Source organism: Amblyraja radiata, chromosome 27 (assembly GCF_010909765.2).
Source record: "Amblyraja radiata isolate CabotCenter1 chromosome 27, sAmbRad1.1.pri, whole genome shotgun sequence".
NCBI lineage: Eukaryota > Metazoa > Chordata > Chondrichthyes > Rajiformes > Rajidae > Amblyraja > Amblyraja radiata.
In genome coordinates this window covers 21,315,208-21,335,539 of record NC_045982.1, presented here as the reverse complement: position 1 = coordinate 21,335,539, position 20,332 = coordinate 21,315,208, and the positions used below count along the sequence as shown (strand labels likewise).

The 20,332-nt window shown below is 41.3% G+C and overlaps 1 protein-coding gene across 1 annotated transcript in view; it reads left to right on the top strand.

The window, feature by feature from the left end:
• csmd2 (CUB and Sushi multiple domains 2) overlaps positions 1 to 20,332 on the top strand; it is a 573,225-nt gene that overhangs the window by 61,217 nt on the left and 491,676 nt on the right. The window contains 1 exon segment of the mRNA XM_033045391.1: positions 1,751 to 1,872. Within this exon segment, the coding sequence (XP_032901282.1) occupies positions 1,751 to 1,872 (122 nt within the window).

Below are 20,332 nucleotides of genomic sequence, written 5' to 3'. Positions count from 1 at the left end.
ACCAGGTCTCTGGTGCTGTAAGGCAGCAACTACCGCTGCGCCATCGTGCCTTCCACAAATTATACGCAATACGCCAATTGTGGCCTCCGAATAGTAGCCAGGATGTAGGGTACAAATTACTTCAGGAGATAGAAAAAGCACGTAGGAAGGGCAAAGTTATGAGGGGGTAGACGGGGAAAATCAGGTTGCTACTGAATCCTAAGAGAACGAATGTGTAGAATGTCTTCCAAATAGCTTCTTAAAGCAGCTCATGGCTGAGCCCACTAAGAAAAAGGCATTTCTGTATTTATTGGGCAATAAACCAGATTTGATAGGGAGCTTGAGGTGAAGGAACCCTAGGAGGCTGTGATTATAATATGATTGAATTCAACCTGCAGTTGGAGAGGGAGAAGCTGAAATCAGATGCATCAGTATCACAGTTGAGTAAAGGTAACTACAGAGAAATGAGGGAGGAGCTGACTGAAGTTGATTGGAAGGGGACTCTGACTGGAATGTCGGTGGAGCAGCAATTGCAGCAGTCAGGAATTTCTGGCAGTTATTCGGACAATGCAGTGTCTTCTCATCTCAAAGAGGAAGAAATATACTAAGAGGAGAATGAGGCCACCATGGCTGATGAAGGAAATCAAAGACAGCACAAAAGCAAAAGAGAAGGCATTTAACAATACAATACAATACAATACAATACAATACAATACAATACAATACTGTTTATTTGTCATTTGAACCTCACATGAAGTTCAAACGAAATTTGGTTTCTGCAGTCATACAAGAAAAGAACCAAGACACACACCAACACAATTTACACAAACATCCATCACAGTGAATCTCCTCCTCACTGTGATGGAAGGCAAAGTCTTGTCTCTCCCCTGCTCTCCATTCCTCTCCCGAAGTCAAAGTCAAAGCCCCCGGCGGGCGCTAGCAAGTCCCACGACGACTTAAAGCCGCGGCGGGCGATGCAAGGCCCTGCCTAACATGGCAAAGATTAGCGGGAAGCTTAGAAGGATGATGGGGTTCTCACCAAATAATGAAAGGCCGAGATAGAATGGATGTGGGGAGGATGTTTCTAGTAGTGGGAGACTCTAGGACAAGAGGACATAGCCTCCAAATAAAAGGACTACATTTAGAATGGAGATGAGGAGGAATTTATTTAGCCAGAGGGTGGAGAATCTGTTCAATTCATTGCCACAGACAGCTATGGAGGCCAAGTCACTGGGAATTTTTAAAGCGGAGATTGATAATTACTTGATTAGTAAGGATGTCAATGGTTACGGGGAGAAAGCTGGAGAATGGAGTTGAGAGGGAAAAATAGTCAGCCATGATCGAATGGCAGAGCAGACTCGATGGCCCAAATGACAGAATTCTGCTTCTATAGTCCCTCAGACTCATTGAGAATATATTGCAAAAGCTCTCTGATTAACTGGCAAAGTGGCCTTCCCAGTCAGTTACTTCAGGGCAAAGATTTTATGAACTGTGAAACTTCTTTTATTGTTGAATATGACAGCACTTCTATTGCTTTGGAAAATGTCTCCAATCTATTTTAAAGTTGCCATTTACATTAGCCGCTCTCATCCCATACAGTATACAGTGTGTTTCAGCAAAAATGAATTGAGATAAGGTTTAGCACCAATTGAATGCGTACAGGTTTAATGATAGCTTAATGGAATTATGGCAAACTTCTATTCACAGTGATAAATAATGCTTAATACTAATTGAGCATTGTTCTGATTAATTTCATACTGATTTGTTGCAGCTCAAGTCTGTGGTGCCCGTCTGAATGGACCTGCTGGAGTTATTACTTCCCCCAATTTCCCAGTTCAATATGACAATGACGCACACTGTGTATGGGTGATATCTGCCCCTGATCCTCACAAGGTAGGTCCTTTTCATTTTACATAGCATGCATTTTCATTCTTCCAAATTGTGTATGAGCGTTGGCTCAGCAACACATCATTCCTTGGAAAAGCCTTTTGCTGCTTGTTGACGCCCAAATTCTTTTTCCCTTCTTTGTGGGAAAGCCCTTGTGGCTAAAGGGATCAGGGGGTATGGAGAGAAGGCAGGTACAGGATGTAAAAGGACTTGTTCGACACACAAAGTCTCTTACTAAGTATCTTTATTAAAGTCACTACACACATTATGCTCTAGCTGTCTGTGGTCATCACTGGGACTAGAGAGAGAGCTAGAGGTGGGGAAGCTACAATTATACAGGAGACAATGGGGAGTGGTTAGTAGTGGTGAGGTCACTATGTTAAAGGAGCATGCACTGATCTACATCCTTCCTCTTGGAAATAAAGCGACCACGGCTCATACGCTAGAGGCAAACCAGAAACAGTTAGAAAACATAATGACGCAGACTACTCACACACTCTGTACCGGACAGGCGGCTTGACCAAACGCCCAGAGCGGGTGCGCAACCCGCCTTCCCCTTCAACCGCAGGAGCTACAGGAACGGGGGCAGGGACAGAGATGGGAGAACCGGGAGACAACTCCCTGATTCTGATACGAGTTCCTCCCATGGTGATTCAACTGTGTTTTCGCTTTTGAGTGCACCTGCATTGATAACGAATCCCACTTCTGACACCATGTAAAAGATCTTGTTCGACACACAAAGTCTCTTACTAAGTATCTTTATTAAAGTCACTACACACATTATGCTCTAGCTGTCCGTGATCATCACTGGGACTAGAGAGAGAGCTAGAGGCGGGGAAGCTACAATTATACAGGAGACAATGGGGAGTGGTTAGTAGTGGTGAGGTCACTATGTTAAAGGAGCATGCACTGATCTACACAGGATACTGAGTTGGATGTTCAGCCATGATCATATTGAATGGCAGTGCAGGCTCGAAGGTCCGAATGGCCTACTCCTGCACCTATTTTCTGTTTCTGTTTCTAATTATATTTTCCGAAAATTGGGTGATACCTAAAAATATTAAAGGGAATTGGAACAGTTTACACTGGGAAATAAAAAGGTAATTTTCAATGATAGAGTACAAAGTAATGCAAATGAAATTTCCTTGACCACGGCCCCTTTTACCAAAGAAATATTGTTTTAATATAGCAGCTTTTGATATCGTGTGATGCACCAAAATGTTAAATTAAATTAAATGATATGTCAGACAAGATGCTCTTATATGATTTTTTTAATATGCACTTGTGGTGCGTAGGTCTCGAAACGAAAGAGAGGAGTCAGGTATTTCGAGAGGCACCTTTATTTGTGTTCCTCCCGGTTGTAGGGAAGTTCACACGAGAGAAAGATGGCACCCAAACCCCTGCCTTTAAACTCTCTGGTTAAGGGCCTCCTCCGGACTGAACCACTCCCGTGCCGAGGGGTTCAACAGTTAGGATGGCACGACCCTTGGGAGCCGCCACACACTCATTTTTGAAATGTAGGATCACACAAATTGCCACAAAGAGCAATCTGATCGTTAACTCATAATCTTTACTGTGTGATGCTGGTTGAGATCTATGTATTAGCAAAGATCTGGGGTAGAATCCCTGTAGTTGCCTAGGGGGTAGATGAAGCCCAGGATCTATCATCCAAAACCCAGCACTACCAGCAGTTCTGTGCCCCGTTAGCACCGGTGTGAGTTATCAGACCAGAATAAATGTTCAAGAGTGGGTACGAACGTGGATGCTTCAGATATGGAGGTCAAAGTAAACCATTCAGCCATGAGCAATGCATAGTGGAAAGTATTTGTTCAGCTGGCTCTCCATTCAGCACTGGACCACATGGACAATATAAACACATACATCAGGCTCTTGTTCATTGACTGCAGCTCTGTGTTCAACAACATCATCCCTAACATCATCCATTCCAAACCTGTTTCCAAAGTTGAGGAAACTGGATATCTTTGCATCTGGATCCTCGACTTCCTCATCAACAGAATACAATCATTTTGAATTGGCCACAACACTTCCTCCTCTCTAGCCATCAGCACGAGGGGACCTTAAGGCTGTGTGCTCAGTCCTCTGTTCTACTCACTACACCCATGACATTGTAGCCAGACACAGTTCCAACCATCTGTAAATTTGCCAACAACACCACTGTTGATGGACAAATTATGTGTAATGATGAGTTTTGGAGGAAGTTTGATCATTAGACTGAATGGTGCCAGAATAACAACATTGCTCTCAATGTCAGTAAGACCAAGGAGCTGTTTGATTATTTTGAAAGAGGAAGGCTGAGGATCCACAAACCTGCTTTCATCAGTGGAGAGAGTCAAGATTTTCATGTTCCTGTGTGTGCATATCTCTGATGATCTGTCCTAGATCCAACACATTAACGCAATCATAAACAAAGCTCATCCACACCTCTCCTTCCTTAGAAGAGAGAGGAGATTCAGTATGTCGATTAATATTCTCTCGAACTTCTACCGGTGCAGGTAGAGAGCATATTTACTGGTTGCATCACGGCCTGGTTTGGCAACTTGAATGTGCAGGAACTGCCCGGTCCATCACAGGTACTGACCTCCCCACCATCCTAGGGATCTATAGAAGGCACTGCCATAAAAAGACAGCCAGCATTATCAAGAACCCACACCACCCTGGCCACACTCTCATTTCACTCCTGCCATTGGGAAGAAGATATAGAAGTTTGAAAACCATGATCTCCAGGTTCAGGAGCAGCTTCTTCCCAACAACTATCAGGCTATTGAACGCTACGAACACCAACTATCAACTACAGACTGTCTGGGTTGCACCAATATTGTTCTTTTTTAAATTTATTTAACTTTTTTGTTTAACATGTTATCTATTAAATACGGTTTTTACAATCCTGGTATGCTGCAGCAAATAGGAATTTTGTTCTGTTTCAGTACATATGATAATTAAACACTCTTGACTCTTGAGCTGTTTCCAGCATCTGATGGTAGATTATGATGTCTGGGTACAGTACCTTCTCTTTTCCTTTCTTCTATTTTACTAATCTTTCCCTCAGTTTATTGAGCTCTCGCTGGGGTGATTATGCCATGTTCCCTGTGTTCTCACCCATATGACAACAGCGCTGTACAGATGATCGCAGTTACAAAGAGAAGATGTTCCATTGTTGAAAAAAAATCAATGCTTTTGTCTCAAAAGTATTTTGTTTGTTTTCTCCTATACACCGTCAGATATGCTGGATTATGACAAAAATTGCAGAACCACCATGAAATAAGACTTACATTCTAACATGCATTTAAAACAAGAGTCATTGGATAATGATGACAAGCGAGAATTCCAATCCAGTTGTCTCTGGTTTGTATCAGCGAAGTCAACACTAATTTGCAACATAGTTCATCCTGCCAGAGAAGTAAATGTGTGTCCCTGCTGTCACTTGTTCCTTCACTATTTTACATGTTTCAATAAGCTGCTACCCCTGTCAAATATACAACTCTGTGTATTGGTTTAGCTTTACTTACGGGCTATGTTTAACCTTGAAAGATTCAAAATGAGAAAAGTAAGGCTCGAAGGAACGATTGTCCGAAGAAGTGTTCCGACCTGAAACATGGCCTGTTCTTTTTCTCCAGAGATGCTGCCTGACCTGCTGGATTACTCCAGCTTTTTGTGTCCATCTTTGATTGAAAAAGAGGCCAGCTCTGTAAAGGATGTCCAATCTGCATTGGCGTGAGCGTGACATTCTATGGAATTTATAAAAAGTTGAAACAACTTTTATGAAGTTTAGTCATGGCTCAGTAATCTTGAAAAGCCATGGTACTGAACATCTTGACAACTTGCAATGTATCTTTGGGAAGCTGATTAAAATACATTTAAAATAATAATATGTGGTAACAGCCATGGAGAATAATTGATGGAGTAATTTACATTTTAATAAGGACTTTTAGAGCAAGTAATTCAATCATCAGGACTGGGAGTTCAATCAGAAACCCAACAGGAGTCTCAGGTGGGAATGACCTGGCAGCTACCTTCATTGCTATTTTCCCACATACTGTGAAAGCATTAAACCTCTGTCCCACGGTACGAGTTCATTCCAAGAGTTCTCCTGAGTTTGCCCTGATTCGAATTTGGAGAGTTACGGTAATAGCCACTCGTCGGTACCCGGGGCTCTCGTGGACATTTTTCATCACGTTGAAAAATCTTCGCGAGTCTTCCCGGGCTTAACTGCCGTTAGCGCTAAGAGACGACCCCGACGTACCCGCTACGTTCATTCTACGTGCTTACCACGAGTTTGATTTTTTTAAAACTCGGGAGAGCTCTTGGAATGAACTCGCACCGTGGGACAGGGCTATTAAGGGCATGATCCACTTTCCCGAGTCCTCGGCCGAGTTGAAAGGACCTAAAAAAAATCAAGATTTTTGTGATCTACAAACTCCTGCTGCCGACTATTTTTTTACTCGTGGACTTTTTTGTCATGATGAAAAAAACATCCCGACTTACCTGATGCCCCGAGTACCAACGGCTGGCATTACGAGCCGCTACAAAATATCTACGGACTCCTATGGCCTCCTACGGGCTCACTACGGACTCCTATGGACTCGCTATGGACATTCTCCGAGTTTGAATTAAGGGGAAAACTTGGGGGAATTCGTGAGTAACTCGGGAATGTGGAACAGGCCCTTTAGCATCATTGTTATCTATCTAATAAACAATTATTTCTGTAATAAAGAAATTAATTAAAGACATCTTAATTAGTGCTAAGATCATCAAAATAATGCACATCAGATTATAAATATTGACCCAAATTTTAGGTGACTGCAGGAAATTATTTTAAATCTATAAAAACACTTTTCAGTTGCCGGCCAAGGTTGCAGTGAGATAATCTGACAGACTTCCATTAAACATATATCATTTTTGAACTAGTGTAATCTAGTTGAATAAAGTGCTAGAATGGAGCTATCTAATCGCTTGTAGACACAAAATGCTGGAGCAACTCAGCGGGTGAGGCAGCATCTATGGAGATAAATAATTGGCGACGTTTCGGGTCGAGACCCTTCTTTGGAGGTTAGCTGATTTGGCTGAATAGCTAAAAACCTCAATGGCTTTGCAGGTTAGCTCATTTTCCAATAGTACGTTGCATTGATGTCTCATTAGGATTGCCCTGTTTGGCATAATTTTATGCAAGACAAAAAACCATGATGGGCTTTATCTTCAGACCAAGTCTGCAGTGCATCAGAGTCATTGACAACCAAAAAAATAGGCTGAACTTCCCTAAGTTTCATTTTTTATTCATCCTATCTCCATTTTTGATTTTTACACTATCTTCGTATTCCAAAGTGTGCCTTCATTGTCGATTCATGTTGACTTCATTCCTTCGCGGGAAAACAACACCATACACCTCTGCACATCGATGGAGCTGATGTGGAAAGGGTCAGCAGCGTGAAGTTCCTAGGACTCCACCTGTCAGATGACCTGACGTCCACGACCAACACCACAGCACTGGTCAAGAGAGCCCAGCAGCGACTACACCCTCTCCGAAGACTACGGAAAGCAGGTCTCCCCACTACACACCTATGAACTTTTTATAGGGGGACAATCGAGAGCACATTAACCTACGGCATCACTTCCTGGTTTGGGAGCTGCAAGGCGTACGAACGGCACCAACTAGACAGGATTGTGAAGACCGCTAGCAGGATTATTGGTGCTCCACTCCCTTTCCTGCTGGACATATACAGGAAGAGATGTATCAGCAGAGCCATCTCCATCATCAAAGACCCCTACCACCCATCGCATCACATATTCTCCATCCTGCCATCTGGGAAGAGGTACAGGAGCATTAGCTGCAAAACCAGCATGATGCCCCTCAGCTTCTTCCTGCAGGCTATAAGATTGATAAACGGACTTTGCCCCCTGCCAAAGTATCGCGCACCAACCACCAACCTGGACACACTGCAGCAGAGCCACTGTCGTGCCGCTGCTGATCGGAACGCCTGTTGATGTTTAGTAGAGAGTAGAGTGTTTAATTTGTTCATGATATATGTATTTTTATTTCTATTTATTTTTTACTGCACACTGAATGGACACTGGTTGAGCAACGTTTTTTTGTTTCCTCTGGGTATGTGAGTACTCAGGAAAATGACAATAAAGATATACTATTCATGTCGGTTTCTTTCTTAGTTCAGGGCCTCTTCATAGTTTTCCACTTTGCCCCCTCTGTTTTGTTGCTGTGGAAAGTTTGTAGGTTGTATTAGCTGAGTAACCCATCATTATTCTTTTGCATCCTTAAATTATTGCTTTATAAACCCAATCAGCGGTTATCATAGATTTATAGCCATGGTGACAGATCTTCCCCACTGCATGTTACTATGCCATCTCTTCATATCTGATTTACACTATTTACTATTAATTGAAGTAAGCTGGAGGCAATCAATAATGAATGTGCAAAATATTATTGATGAGGTTTAGTTTTTGATTCATTGCAAACATTTTTGTTCAGTTGTACAAACATCAGACAAAATTATCATATTTCCATTAATGCCTGAATCATTTTTGTCCCATCTTTATCAATTATTTTCAAAAACAATGGCTAAATGGATAAAAAATGTTATTTTCTGTTATTTTCTCTCAATACAACTGTATTTCTTCATCAACTACAAGCTTGTAACTCTGAATCCCCTGTCTGTCCTTTCCTTGAAATATTCAGAATATATTCATCAGTCAGGGGAGTGGTATTTGCAGAAGTGATTAACTTCCTTCTGTGGTTACAGACAGCTCACTCAGCTTTCATGCTCAACTTGCACAGAATGATTGAACTATATAAACTAATTAGATGTCCTTTACCCAATACTGCAGGGTCATATTTTTACCTTTCTAGATTTAAACACCTTATTACAACTAGTTTTGCTGTGTACCATTTACACAGTAACAACTGATATCTGAACTCTACTGTTGGCAGCACATTGGTAAAGTTGCTGCCTTAAGGGCCTGTCCCACTTGGGCGTCATTTGCGCAGCACGCAGGTGGCGCGCGAGGATATTGAGAATCACAAAATCCTGGGGCGCTGCGCGCTACCGTGCGTCACTGCCTACGCCATAATGCCTCACCACGCGCCATGCACACATAATGCACGCCAAGTGGGACAGGCCCTTGACAGCACCACAAGTTTGATCCTGACTACAGGTGTTGTCTGCATGGAGTTCATACATTCTCCCCGTGACCTGCATGGGTCTTCTCTGGGAGCTCTGTTTTCCTCCCACACTCCAAAGATTTGTCGGCTAATCGGCTTGGCAAAATTGTAAATTGTCCCTGATGTGTGTCGGATAGTGTTAATGTGCGGGGATCATTGGTCGGCGCGTACTCAGTGGAACCATCTCATTCTTGTCGTCTTGATGTGACATAGTGGAAGGACCATTATTTTGTGTAATTTGTTCAACATTTCATTTGCTTTTCAAGAAGGTACATTTTGCTTTGTGCTGTTGGTGTGCACTTGATTTTCTGATGGAATAATTCTCAAGCTTTCTACTTGTTCATTCAATTATTTTCGATTTTCAACATCAATGTACATTAAAATAAAATGTGTAAGTAGTGCATGGTGAAGACTTCAAATCCCTGGGGCACTGGAATTAGTTGCAATACTGTAAAAAAATGGTATATAAATGAACATTCTAATGTACTCTTTAAAAATGCCATCTCCTTGTTACCACCTCTAAACCCATGTTCTGCTGATGATCTTGTAGATAACTTTAATTCCAAAATTGTGAAAGTTATAGATGTCATTGCACCTGTTACGGTTAAAACGATTTCTGGTAAGCAAAAGGCGCCCTGGAGAAAAGCTGCTTTTGTAACAGCCCAGAAAAGAGAATGCCGGAAAGCTGAACAAAACTTCATATTCACCATGACATCTATAAAGAGAGCCTCCGTGCCTACAATTTAGACTTAAAAAGTGCTAGAGAAACATTTGTCTCCAATATCATTAACAACAACACTAATAAGGCAAAAACCCTATTTGCAACTGTTGACAGACTGACCAACCCCCCAACACAAATACCACCTGAACTCCATTCCACGCAGAAATGCAATGAGTTTGCATTCTTTTATACTGATAAAATTGAAGGCATCAGACATGCCATCAATATCTCCGCTTCAAACAAAAATGTTGGATCAACACCCTGTTTAGGCAAAAGTAACGTGGCAATGATGACTTTAATGTCATAGACTCTAAAACTCTTGTGAAACGGTGACACAACTAAGGCCATCCACCTGCTGCCTTGATGCTTTACCTACCAACTTCTTTAAGAATGTTTTTGACTGCCTAGCAATAGACATACTGCAAATAGTTAACAGCTCTCTTCAATCAGGCAATTTCCCAAAAGCCTTGAAAACTGCAGTTATTAAACCCCTTTTAAAAAAGCGGAGCCTAGATGCCTCTATTATTAACAACTATAGACCAATATCAAACCTATCTTTCATAAGTAAAATCATTGAGAAAGTTGTCCTCCAGCAACTTAATCACTTCCTAGCTTCAACTGGCTGCTACGACAACTTCCAGTCAGGATTTCGACCTCTTCATAGCACCGAGACCGCCCTTATTAAAGTTGTAAACGACATCCGTCTTAACACAGACTCTGGCAAAGTTTCAATATTAATGCTATTAGACCTCAGTGCTGCATTCGACACTGTTGATCACTCAATACTTTTGGACAGGTTGGAAAAATGGGTGGTGCTTTCAGGCTGGTTCAGATCATATCTACAAGATAGGAACTATTTTGTTTCCATTGGCGACTTTGTATCGGAACCAACCAATGTGACGTGTGGAGTCCCGCAAGGTTCGATCTTAGGGCCCTCTTTATTCAACATCTACATGCTTCCACTAGGGCAAATCATGCGAAATAATAATATTGACCACCACTGCTATGCCGATGACACCCAAATCTATGTAGCACTATCACCCAATGACTATCGCCCCACAGATCTGCTGTGCCAGTGCATTGAGCAAGTCAAAGACTGGATGTGCCAAAATTTCCTCCAACTAAATAAGGACTAAACGGAGATAATTGTTTTTGGAGCTCAAAAAGAAAGGCTTAAAGTAACCCAACACCTTCACTCTCTGCCCCTGAAAACTTCAAACAAAGCCAGAAATCTTGGGGTTATTATGGATTCAGATTTACATTTCGACAGTCACATCAAATCAGTAACAAAATCGGCCTACTATCACCTCAAAAACGTAGCAAGATTAAGAGGACTCATGTCAGTTCAAGACTTAGAAAAACTTGTACATGCCTTTATTACTAGTAGGCTAGATTATTGTAACGGTCTCCTTGCAGGTCTTCCGAAAAAAACTGTCAGGCATCTACAGATTGTTCAGAACGCTGTTGCTAGAGTTCTAACAAAGACCAAAAAATTTGAACACATTACACCAATTCTTAAATCCTTACATTGGCTCCCTGTATGTCAGAGAATTGATTTCAAAATCCTGCTGCTCACCTATAAATCACTACATGGTTTAGGGCCAAAGTATATCACTGACATGCTTCCACTATATAAGCCTTCTAGACCGCTAAGATCTTCTGAGACCAATCTGTTAGTGATTCCCAGAGTAAATACAAAACATGGGAAAGCAGGATTTAGTTACTATGCAACAAATAGCTGGAATAAACTTCCTGAAGATTTAAGACTTGCCTCAACTTTGACCACTTTTAAAAGAAGGCTGAAAACTTTTATGTTTACTTTAGCTTTCAGCTAAATCTTAACTACATTGCACTTTTAACTTTTGCACTTTTTATAATGCATTTTTAATTTTGCTTTATTTTCTTTTAATTCTTCTATTTTATTTCATTATATTATTTCATTTTATTGTATGACATGTTTTTATGTGAAGCACTTTGAGTCTGCCTCGTGTATGAAATGTGCTATATAAATAAAGTTGCCTTGCCTTGCCTTGCATGGCAAAATGGATGTGTGTGGATGTGAGGTTGGTCTGGGCTGGGTCAAATGATAAATGTCATGGTGAGACTTGAATTCCAAGAGAGAGTGTTGAAGCTATTTCAGCAGAAGTTAACTTTGTTGTGCTGGAATCCAATACAAAATAGAAAATAGTGAATACACCCGTCAAGTCAAGCAATGATGTACAGTGAATCAGAGTGAATGTTCCAGTTCAGGGTCCCTCCAACAGCATTGGAAACAGGAGGAATCTCTGGAGGACATGGATAGATGACGATGCAGGTCAGAACCCTTCTTTGGACTCACAACATTTCCTGTCCATGTCCTCCAGAGATGTTCCTGACTTACTCCAGCACTTTTTTTTTTTTTTTTGTAAGCTAGCATTTGCAGTTCCTTGTGTCTCTGTGTTTACTCCAGTCACATTAGTAAATTAGCAAGCAGAGATAAGACATGGTCACACACACACATCCATCTCCGATGCCATGTGGGAAATCCTGACAGCTCTTGCTGTCTAGATGTCCACGTATGTGGGAAGCACAGGGTGATGAAACATGAGTGGTGGCTGTTTTAACTGTTGTGCCTTTGTAAGACAGGGAGACATGGATAGCATGGTGTAAGAGATACTACTTTAGCACATGTAGGTAGGGAAGGAATGGGTAAACTGCTAGACTGAACAGAGGACTAGGCAGACAGTACAGGCATTGCTAGAATGCATCTTATTCAGCCACCAGTATTCACTGGAGAACAAAGGCAATTGTTCTTCAGCTATTACTGCTCGTCTATGCTGGTAGCAAAGACACATTCATAAAATATCTTACACGTTATTATAAGCTGTGGGCGGCACAGTGGCATGGCGAGTAGAGCTGCTGCCTCATGAGACCTGGCTTCAATCCTGGCCTTGGACACTGCCTGTGTGGAGTTTGCACGTTCTCCTTGTTAACAGTGTCGGTTTTCACCAGACACTCCAGCTTCCTTCCACATCACACATTCCACATTCCTTTCACAGTGGATAGCAGGGCTTTGGGGAGTGTTGCAGAGCTGAGGGACCTAGGAGCGCAGGTACTTAGCTCCTTGAAAGTGGCATCACAGGAAGATGGGGTGGTCAAGAAGTCTTCCGGCACACTATCAGTCTTTATCTTACCTTTCCGTCAGAGTATGGAAGTGGAAGGTTATGCTACAGCTGTACAAGATATTGGTGATGCCACAGTTGGAGTATTCTGTTTCATTTTGAAGGGGAAGTTTGAAAGCTCACATTGATGGTCCACTTTAGTACATCAACACAGACAGAAAGTGAGATGATGTTATGCAGGCAGAGTAGAGTTCAGGTCAATTTCAGAGAATTCAACAGGCATATGTATCAGCAACAGGACAATTACATTTTTACTTGCTGCAGTTTAGCTGGCCTGTAAATTCAATAGCACATATATTAGATAAATATATAATAATCAATAATACAACAAGTTAATAACCTTAATATTAGGGCACTGTAATAGTGCCAAGCCGAAGTCTGTAAGTTCATCCAAAGACACGGTCCTCAGAAGACCAAAGTTGTTGAGATTACCGTTGTACAGTGTAGGCTTAGCAAGTATGACCTCAAAGAGAATGACCCGTGGGATGAACAATAAAGTACAGAAATGAAGAAAAGATTAGGCAGGTAGACAAAAATGCTGGAGAAACTCAGCGGGTGCGGCAGCATCTATGGAGCGAAGGAAATAGGCAACGTTTCGGCCCGAAACGTTGCCTATTTCCTTCGCTCCATAGATGCTGCCGCACCCGCTGAGTTTGTCCAGCATTTTTGTCTACCCTCGATTTTCCAGCATCTGCAGTTCCTTCTTAAACAAAAAATTAAGCAGGTTGGGTCTTGTGGGTGAGTGTTGTTGAGGCCACTGTTGGATTAATGGTGATCTTATTGAGTGGTAAATTATGGTTTTCTTTACACCGAGCTCTCTTTGACAAAAATGATTAGGGCATGTCTGTTACAATTGGTATTATTGTCATGGGCATTGTGATGCAGTGAAAAACCTGCTTTCACGTTCCATTGAGGCAGATCACAATGCCGGATCAGGCCCAAAGATGTCAATTGAAAATGAGGTAACAGTGTGGAAGAGGGTATTCTTGAATCTGGTGCGATGCGGTTTCAAGCTTTTGTACCTTCTGCCTGGCAGAGGAGAGGAGAGGATGATCTGGGTGTAATTGGTCCTCGATTCTGCTAGCTGCGTTACTGAGGCAACCTCTTGCTGTTTTGGGCAGAGCAGTTGCCTTACCAAATTCTGATGAATCCTAATAGAATGCTTTCTACGGAGCATTTGTAAAAATTGGTAGGAGTCATTGCAGAAATGCTGAATTTCCTTAGCCTTCTGAGGAAGGAGAGGTATCGTTGCAAGCTGAGAAACAAAATATTAGGTGCTGTTCCTCCAATTTTTTGTATGGCCTCACTGTCTAGTTTACAACCCAGTTGTTTAAAAGTTGAATCCTCCAAATTTGGTTGATTCTACAAACACCTTCCTTTCCCTCACCCCCCACTCCGCCCTCTTCCTCCCTCCTCCTTCTCTTCCTCTACTATAAGTCAGTTAACCAGCTTATCAGTTCCCTCTTGAGATCACATAGTCTCTGCATTACAATCGTCTTATCTGGGAACCTCCTTGCTTGAGGTCATCTGTTGCCGGCACCAATGTGACCTGTTTTTTTCTTGTTTCTATTTCCCCTTCCCCGCTCTCCCATTCAAGCAGTCTGAAGAAGGGTCCTGAACCAAAACCTCACCTACCCATTTTCTCCAGAGATGCTGCCTGATCCACTGTATTACTCTACCATTTTGTGTTTATCTTTGGTGCAAACCAGCATCAGCAGTTCCTTTTTATTTCATTAGTTTGGAAGTTGTCTGACCACATCCCCCTTGAATTTGTCACTCTGGTGAGCTTTCCAAATGACATTATTTACAATACAACTACAAATACAATTAAAATTTGCCTTTATTGTCATTTAAACAACAGAGGTTTGAACGAAATGTTGTTCCCTGCAGTCATAACAGTAAAATAAACATAACACACAAATCTGAAGAAGGGTTTTGGCCCGAAATGTTGCCTATTTCCTTCGCTCCATAGATGCTGCTGCACCCGCTGAGTTTCTCCAGCATTTTGGTCTACACACAATTAACACAGTTTCACACAAACATCCATTACAGTGAATCTCCAAACACCTCCACACTGTGATGGAAGGCAAAATTCTTATCTCTTCCCTGTTCTTTGTTCTTCTCCCGCGTCGAGGCGATCGAGGCCCCTGATGTTAAAGCCCCCGGTGGGCGATGATATGTCCTTTAAAGGATGTACTTGAGATGTAACTTTTTTTGCGTGGGTGTGTGTGTGCAAAAGCATCTATGAAAGTATTTAATTTGTTTGCAAACTGACAAAATACTAATGAAACTTATTAGCTGTAAAATTTCAATGTTGGTTGATTCCATTTGATAGACTAGCTATTGATTAAAGATGTTTCTTTTTGTGACAAGCTCTCTTAATAAAGATTTACTGGGTTAAATATATAATTGGTCTTTTTTTAAATGTATATCCCAAAATACTGCATCTGCAAATTAAATTGAATTGAAATAGGCAAAGCAAATGACTTTAGATCAAGTGCAATTGAATATGGAATTGCTTTTAGCATTGAGCCTGAGCTACAGAGTATTAAAACCAAGACCTTGATCTCTGAGAAATGTGTTTTAGGCTGTAGTTTAATGTTGGCTTCTCTAAATTAGATTGGCCTTAGCCTCTGGACCTCAACTACTTAATGAAGGATAAAACTGAACGGCAGAAAAGACAAATAGTCTTTGTGAGAAGATAATTAAGCAGATTATAATGTGCTTTCATTCTACCGATTGCTCATTAGTTTGTGATTCATCTCTCAAACTGAAGTCGAAATTTCAAAACAAGTCACAAAAATATAATCTGTCATCTGTAGATTAGTGAATCAGATTTTCATTACACTGCCTGTCAGTTGGTGGCGGAAGGCTGGAATTCATTAGCAGTTAACACATGCTTCAGTAGCCATGAGAGCTTACTTTGGTGTACATTACCTCAAAGATAATTGGGGAAAGACCACGTCACACTAATTTCATGTCATTTATTTTGCTACAGTTGGACAGGTTTGTTGCCTTTAACCAATGTCTGTGAGAAAACAAAAGTTGTATGAATTATTGATAAAACACATTAGGAATTCTACCAGAGCCCTACCTCTTAATTTCAGCAGCAGATACTGAAGGGAAACTTATATTTTATGCACAGACTGACATGCAAGGTAATGGATAACACAAAAATTAAGAGGTTCTTTGAACTTCAAGAGCAGGACTTGAAACATTCAGCATAATTGAATGCACAATCTGAATGTTGAGAAAACATCCCACTGACCATGTCCCATTGATAGAATAGAATAGAATGAATAGAATATAATGCCTTTTATTGTCATTCAGCTTGGTTTGAACGAAATTGCATTTTCTACAGTCTTACATTACAAAAAAAAAAACAAGACCCACACTTAACACAGTTTACATAAACATCCATCACAGTGGATCTCCTCACTGTGAGCAAAGGCAAAGTCTTATCTCTTCCCTTTGTTCTTCTCCCGCGGTCCAGCAGTCCAACTGTAGTGTCGAGGCGAACTGGGGCACCCGAAACAGATTTGTACATTGTTAACGTGCTATCACCTTAAGACCAACAATGACAATCTGAAAACCTTTATGGAAACTGCCTATCTTTGCTCCAATGGAACCAATTACTTTGAGGTGGCAGGTTTTTAATTTACTTCAATGACCCAGGAGGACTACGTTTTGAGGACTAAGGACTTCCTCAAAGGGAGATTTTTTTTTTAAAGTTAGAGAAATAAGTAGTTTGGCAAATCATTCTTTTCTCCAGGTGCCTTGAATAATATGGTGCCCAATAGAATTTTTATTTCCCTCAGATATTGTGATTACTGATTGATGGGAGACTCAATAATGAATAATCAGATGCAATGTGGTTTTGTCCATTCTTTTTACCAAGTATTAATTTCACCCACAAGGTAGTGTTATTTTTATTTACTAGCAACAATCAATTGTGGGTGAGATAACCTGGTAATGATCTCACTGACAAGACAGGACATGACCTATTTGTCTGAGTTAGTAGATATCACAGGAAGGGTGAAATGTGCAGGAAAAACTAGATGTCCGAGCTTGTCCTTTCCAGACAAACCAGGGCGTCAAAACTATGGCAGATATAATTTAGTTGGAGGAAGCATCTAGACAAACACTTTATATCCAAGGAAAAAGACTTTGAATTTTTTTCTAAAAAATGAGGAGGTAATAACTATACTGCATCAAAGAGATTTTAATGTTATGCAAACTTAAACTTGCAAAAATAAGAGAAATAAAAAGTAATCAAAAGGCTAATAGAATATCTTAAAGGGATAAAAATGTAAAAATGAACAAATTCTAACTTTAGTTAGGCAAAACTCTGTTAGATTATCTTGGAGTGAGGTGCAAGGTATACAGTGCAGGTTTAGTCAAAATATACCTGGGCTTAAAGAATTAAATTACAAACAATATCTATAAACTTAATTTAATATGCTCCAGGTTGAGAATGTTGAAGTTATAGTGTTTAAAAGCAAATTTCGTGAAGTTATTTTGTGTCAGTACCAAGAAGTATAATCTTAAAAATAGACTTAGGTCATAAAAACGTATATTACGTTTTCAAAACTGCCACTGAAGGATGTTTTATCCAATAGATTAAAGGTGAGTAAACAGAATGGAGTTACACATCAGACAAGGCTGCACTGAATGCTGGACCAGTTTGTGGAGCTGAACGGATTGTTTCCAGCAATTTGATCCTAATTCTTGCTAAATATGACAAGCTTTGGTTGTCAATGATGTGGGATATTTCAAAATCCTTCACTGTGTTTAATGTAGAATTTATGACATGGAAACAGGCCCTTTGGCAAACCGTGTCCACGCTGACCATTGATCACCACATTAGCCACTTTCTCATCCATTCCCTACGTATTAGGGGCAATATTACAGAGATCAATTATCATACATTCCTGCACGTCTTTTGATGTTGGAGAAAACCAGAGCACCTGGACGAATCCCACATGGTCACAGAGAATCTGTAAACTCCATACAGCCAGCACCCGAGGTCAGGATTGAACCGGGGTCTCTGCCACTGTGAGGCAGCAGCTCTACCATGCTAATTGTGTTTGGCAGTGGCATTCTGCATTCATCTTCATTTGGAACATGCATTGCTTTTGAAGGCTTCAATATGCAATTGTTTTATCTTATATTATCTAATTATCTAATATTAAAAACAGTTGTAACTACATTTTGTATTTTTACAGAATTAAGAATAACTTGTTCATTCAAAGTGGTAAGATTTGACAAACTATTTTGCAAGTTAGGAAATCTCAATTTTAATCATTTTAACATTGCCGTGGATGAGTTTACACCATTGTGAAGGCACTCTCTCTCTCTTTCCTAATAGAGATTGATGCCATTAACCAGCATTATAAGGAAGAGAAGATTATAAAGAATTGAAAATCTTTCACTTTAAAGGCCAGTTAATAGACAATAAATAGATACTTAGAAAATCGGGTATTATGGATGCAGAGAAAGAGTGGTTTAATTGATTAGAATGCCAAGCAAAAACAGCACACTGGGCTCAATGGCCCAAGTATCACCTCCCGTTGTAATGACAATTTCATTGCCAGGGGATCTGAGTTTGATTTGCACAGAGAGACTTGCAGTCCAGCCATGCTCAAATTTCAGTTTTAAATTATTTTGCAACACTGGGATAATCTACCTAATAGTTTTGCTAAGGTCCACTGTCATTGTTATCAAACCTTTGGTGGCACGGTGGCATGGCAGTAAAGCTACTGCCTTGCAGTGCCAGAGACCCGGGTTTAATCCTGACTATGGGTACTTGTCTGTACGGAGTTTGCACGTTCTCCCCATGTCTTGCGTTGGTTTTCTCCGAGATCTTTGGTTTCCTCCCATGCTCCAAATACGTACAGGTTTGTAGGTTAATTGGCTTGGTGTAAATGTAAAATTGTCCCTAGTGTGTGTAGGGTGGTGTTAATGTGCGGGGATCGCTGGTCGGTGTGGACTCGGTGGGCCAAAGGGCCTGTTTCCGCGCTGTTTCTCTCAACACAACTAATCTGTGCAAAACTAAACTTTGCTTTTCTTCCAAGAATCTGTGACTATTTCTCACAAGGTCTTAAACCTTTTGTTTTTATGTCATCTACTATTTTTTTGTAACATATTTATGAAATCATAGAATGCTCTTCAGCAGCGCTAATCTTGCTGCTATTCAGTTTTGCAGAGTCAGCAGTTTAAAGTAAAGATCCTGGCAGTGATTGGTTTTCTGTAGTTTGACTTGCACATAGGCCATGATAGCCATCAGTTTGTGTTTGGAACTGCAGGAAGTGAGACTTTGTTGCACATTAACAGAATTGTCACTTTTTCCCTCATTGAACTGGTGATAGGTCCCAAGTAACGAGAAACTTTATTTTGTGGGCTATTCAGGCAGATCATACGTGACATGAGAGCAATATTACCTTACATGAGTACAACAAGTGAAAAAGAGAAAATAAACAGTCTGCAGAGTATAACGTAACAACTACAGAGAAAGTGCAGATAAAATAACTCATCATCAAGCCCTCTAATGGCTTGATTGCAGTATAGGAAAACATCTTTGGCACATGAGAGATCCATTCAAGAGTCTGATCACAATGGGGAAGAACCTTTTCCTGAATCTGGCAGAACGTAGTTTCAAGCTTTTGCACCCTCTGCCCAATGGGAGAGACAAAGTGGAATAACTGGGGTATAAAGGGCCTGTCCCACGAGCATGCGACTGTGGTTGCTTGAGCCGTACGGCCTAGCGGGGCCGGTCCCACTTCGATCGCCGGAGCCATATGGAGTTGTGCGGGGCTGGTCCCGACATCGCGCGGGGCTCCGAAAAACTGACTGTCCAAAAATTCCGCGCGGCGACGGCCTGCCGGCCTGCAGCCGCATTGAGGCCGTACGCACCGCCTCGACGGGCGTGTGCAGCATCTTGACGCTGTACGCAGCCACTTGACGGCGTACACCTAGCGCGAACTTCCCGCGGACTTCGCTCGAACTTCTCGTCAACTCATACGGGATCACTCGACCTCCACGCGGCCCCCGCTTCCAGTTTGGTCGCACTCGCCGCATGCAGTTGCATGCTCGTGGGACAGGCCCTTAAGTGTGTATCAGCCTAAAGTGTAGATGGAGTCGATGGGAGGGATGGATGGTTAATGTAATGGACTGGACAACGGCAGCAACTTTCTGTAATTTTTTTGTGGTCTTGAGCAGGGCAGTTGCTATACCAAGCTGTGGTGAATCCTGATTGAATGTTTTCCATGCTGCATATGTGGTCCATCAGGCTTTCTGAACAATGGGATCGCAGATGATCAAAATATCACTTTACATGGTCATTTATCTTGTGGCTTTGCTGTGCGGAAATTGTCTCCTGCAGTTTCCCAGCAGTAC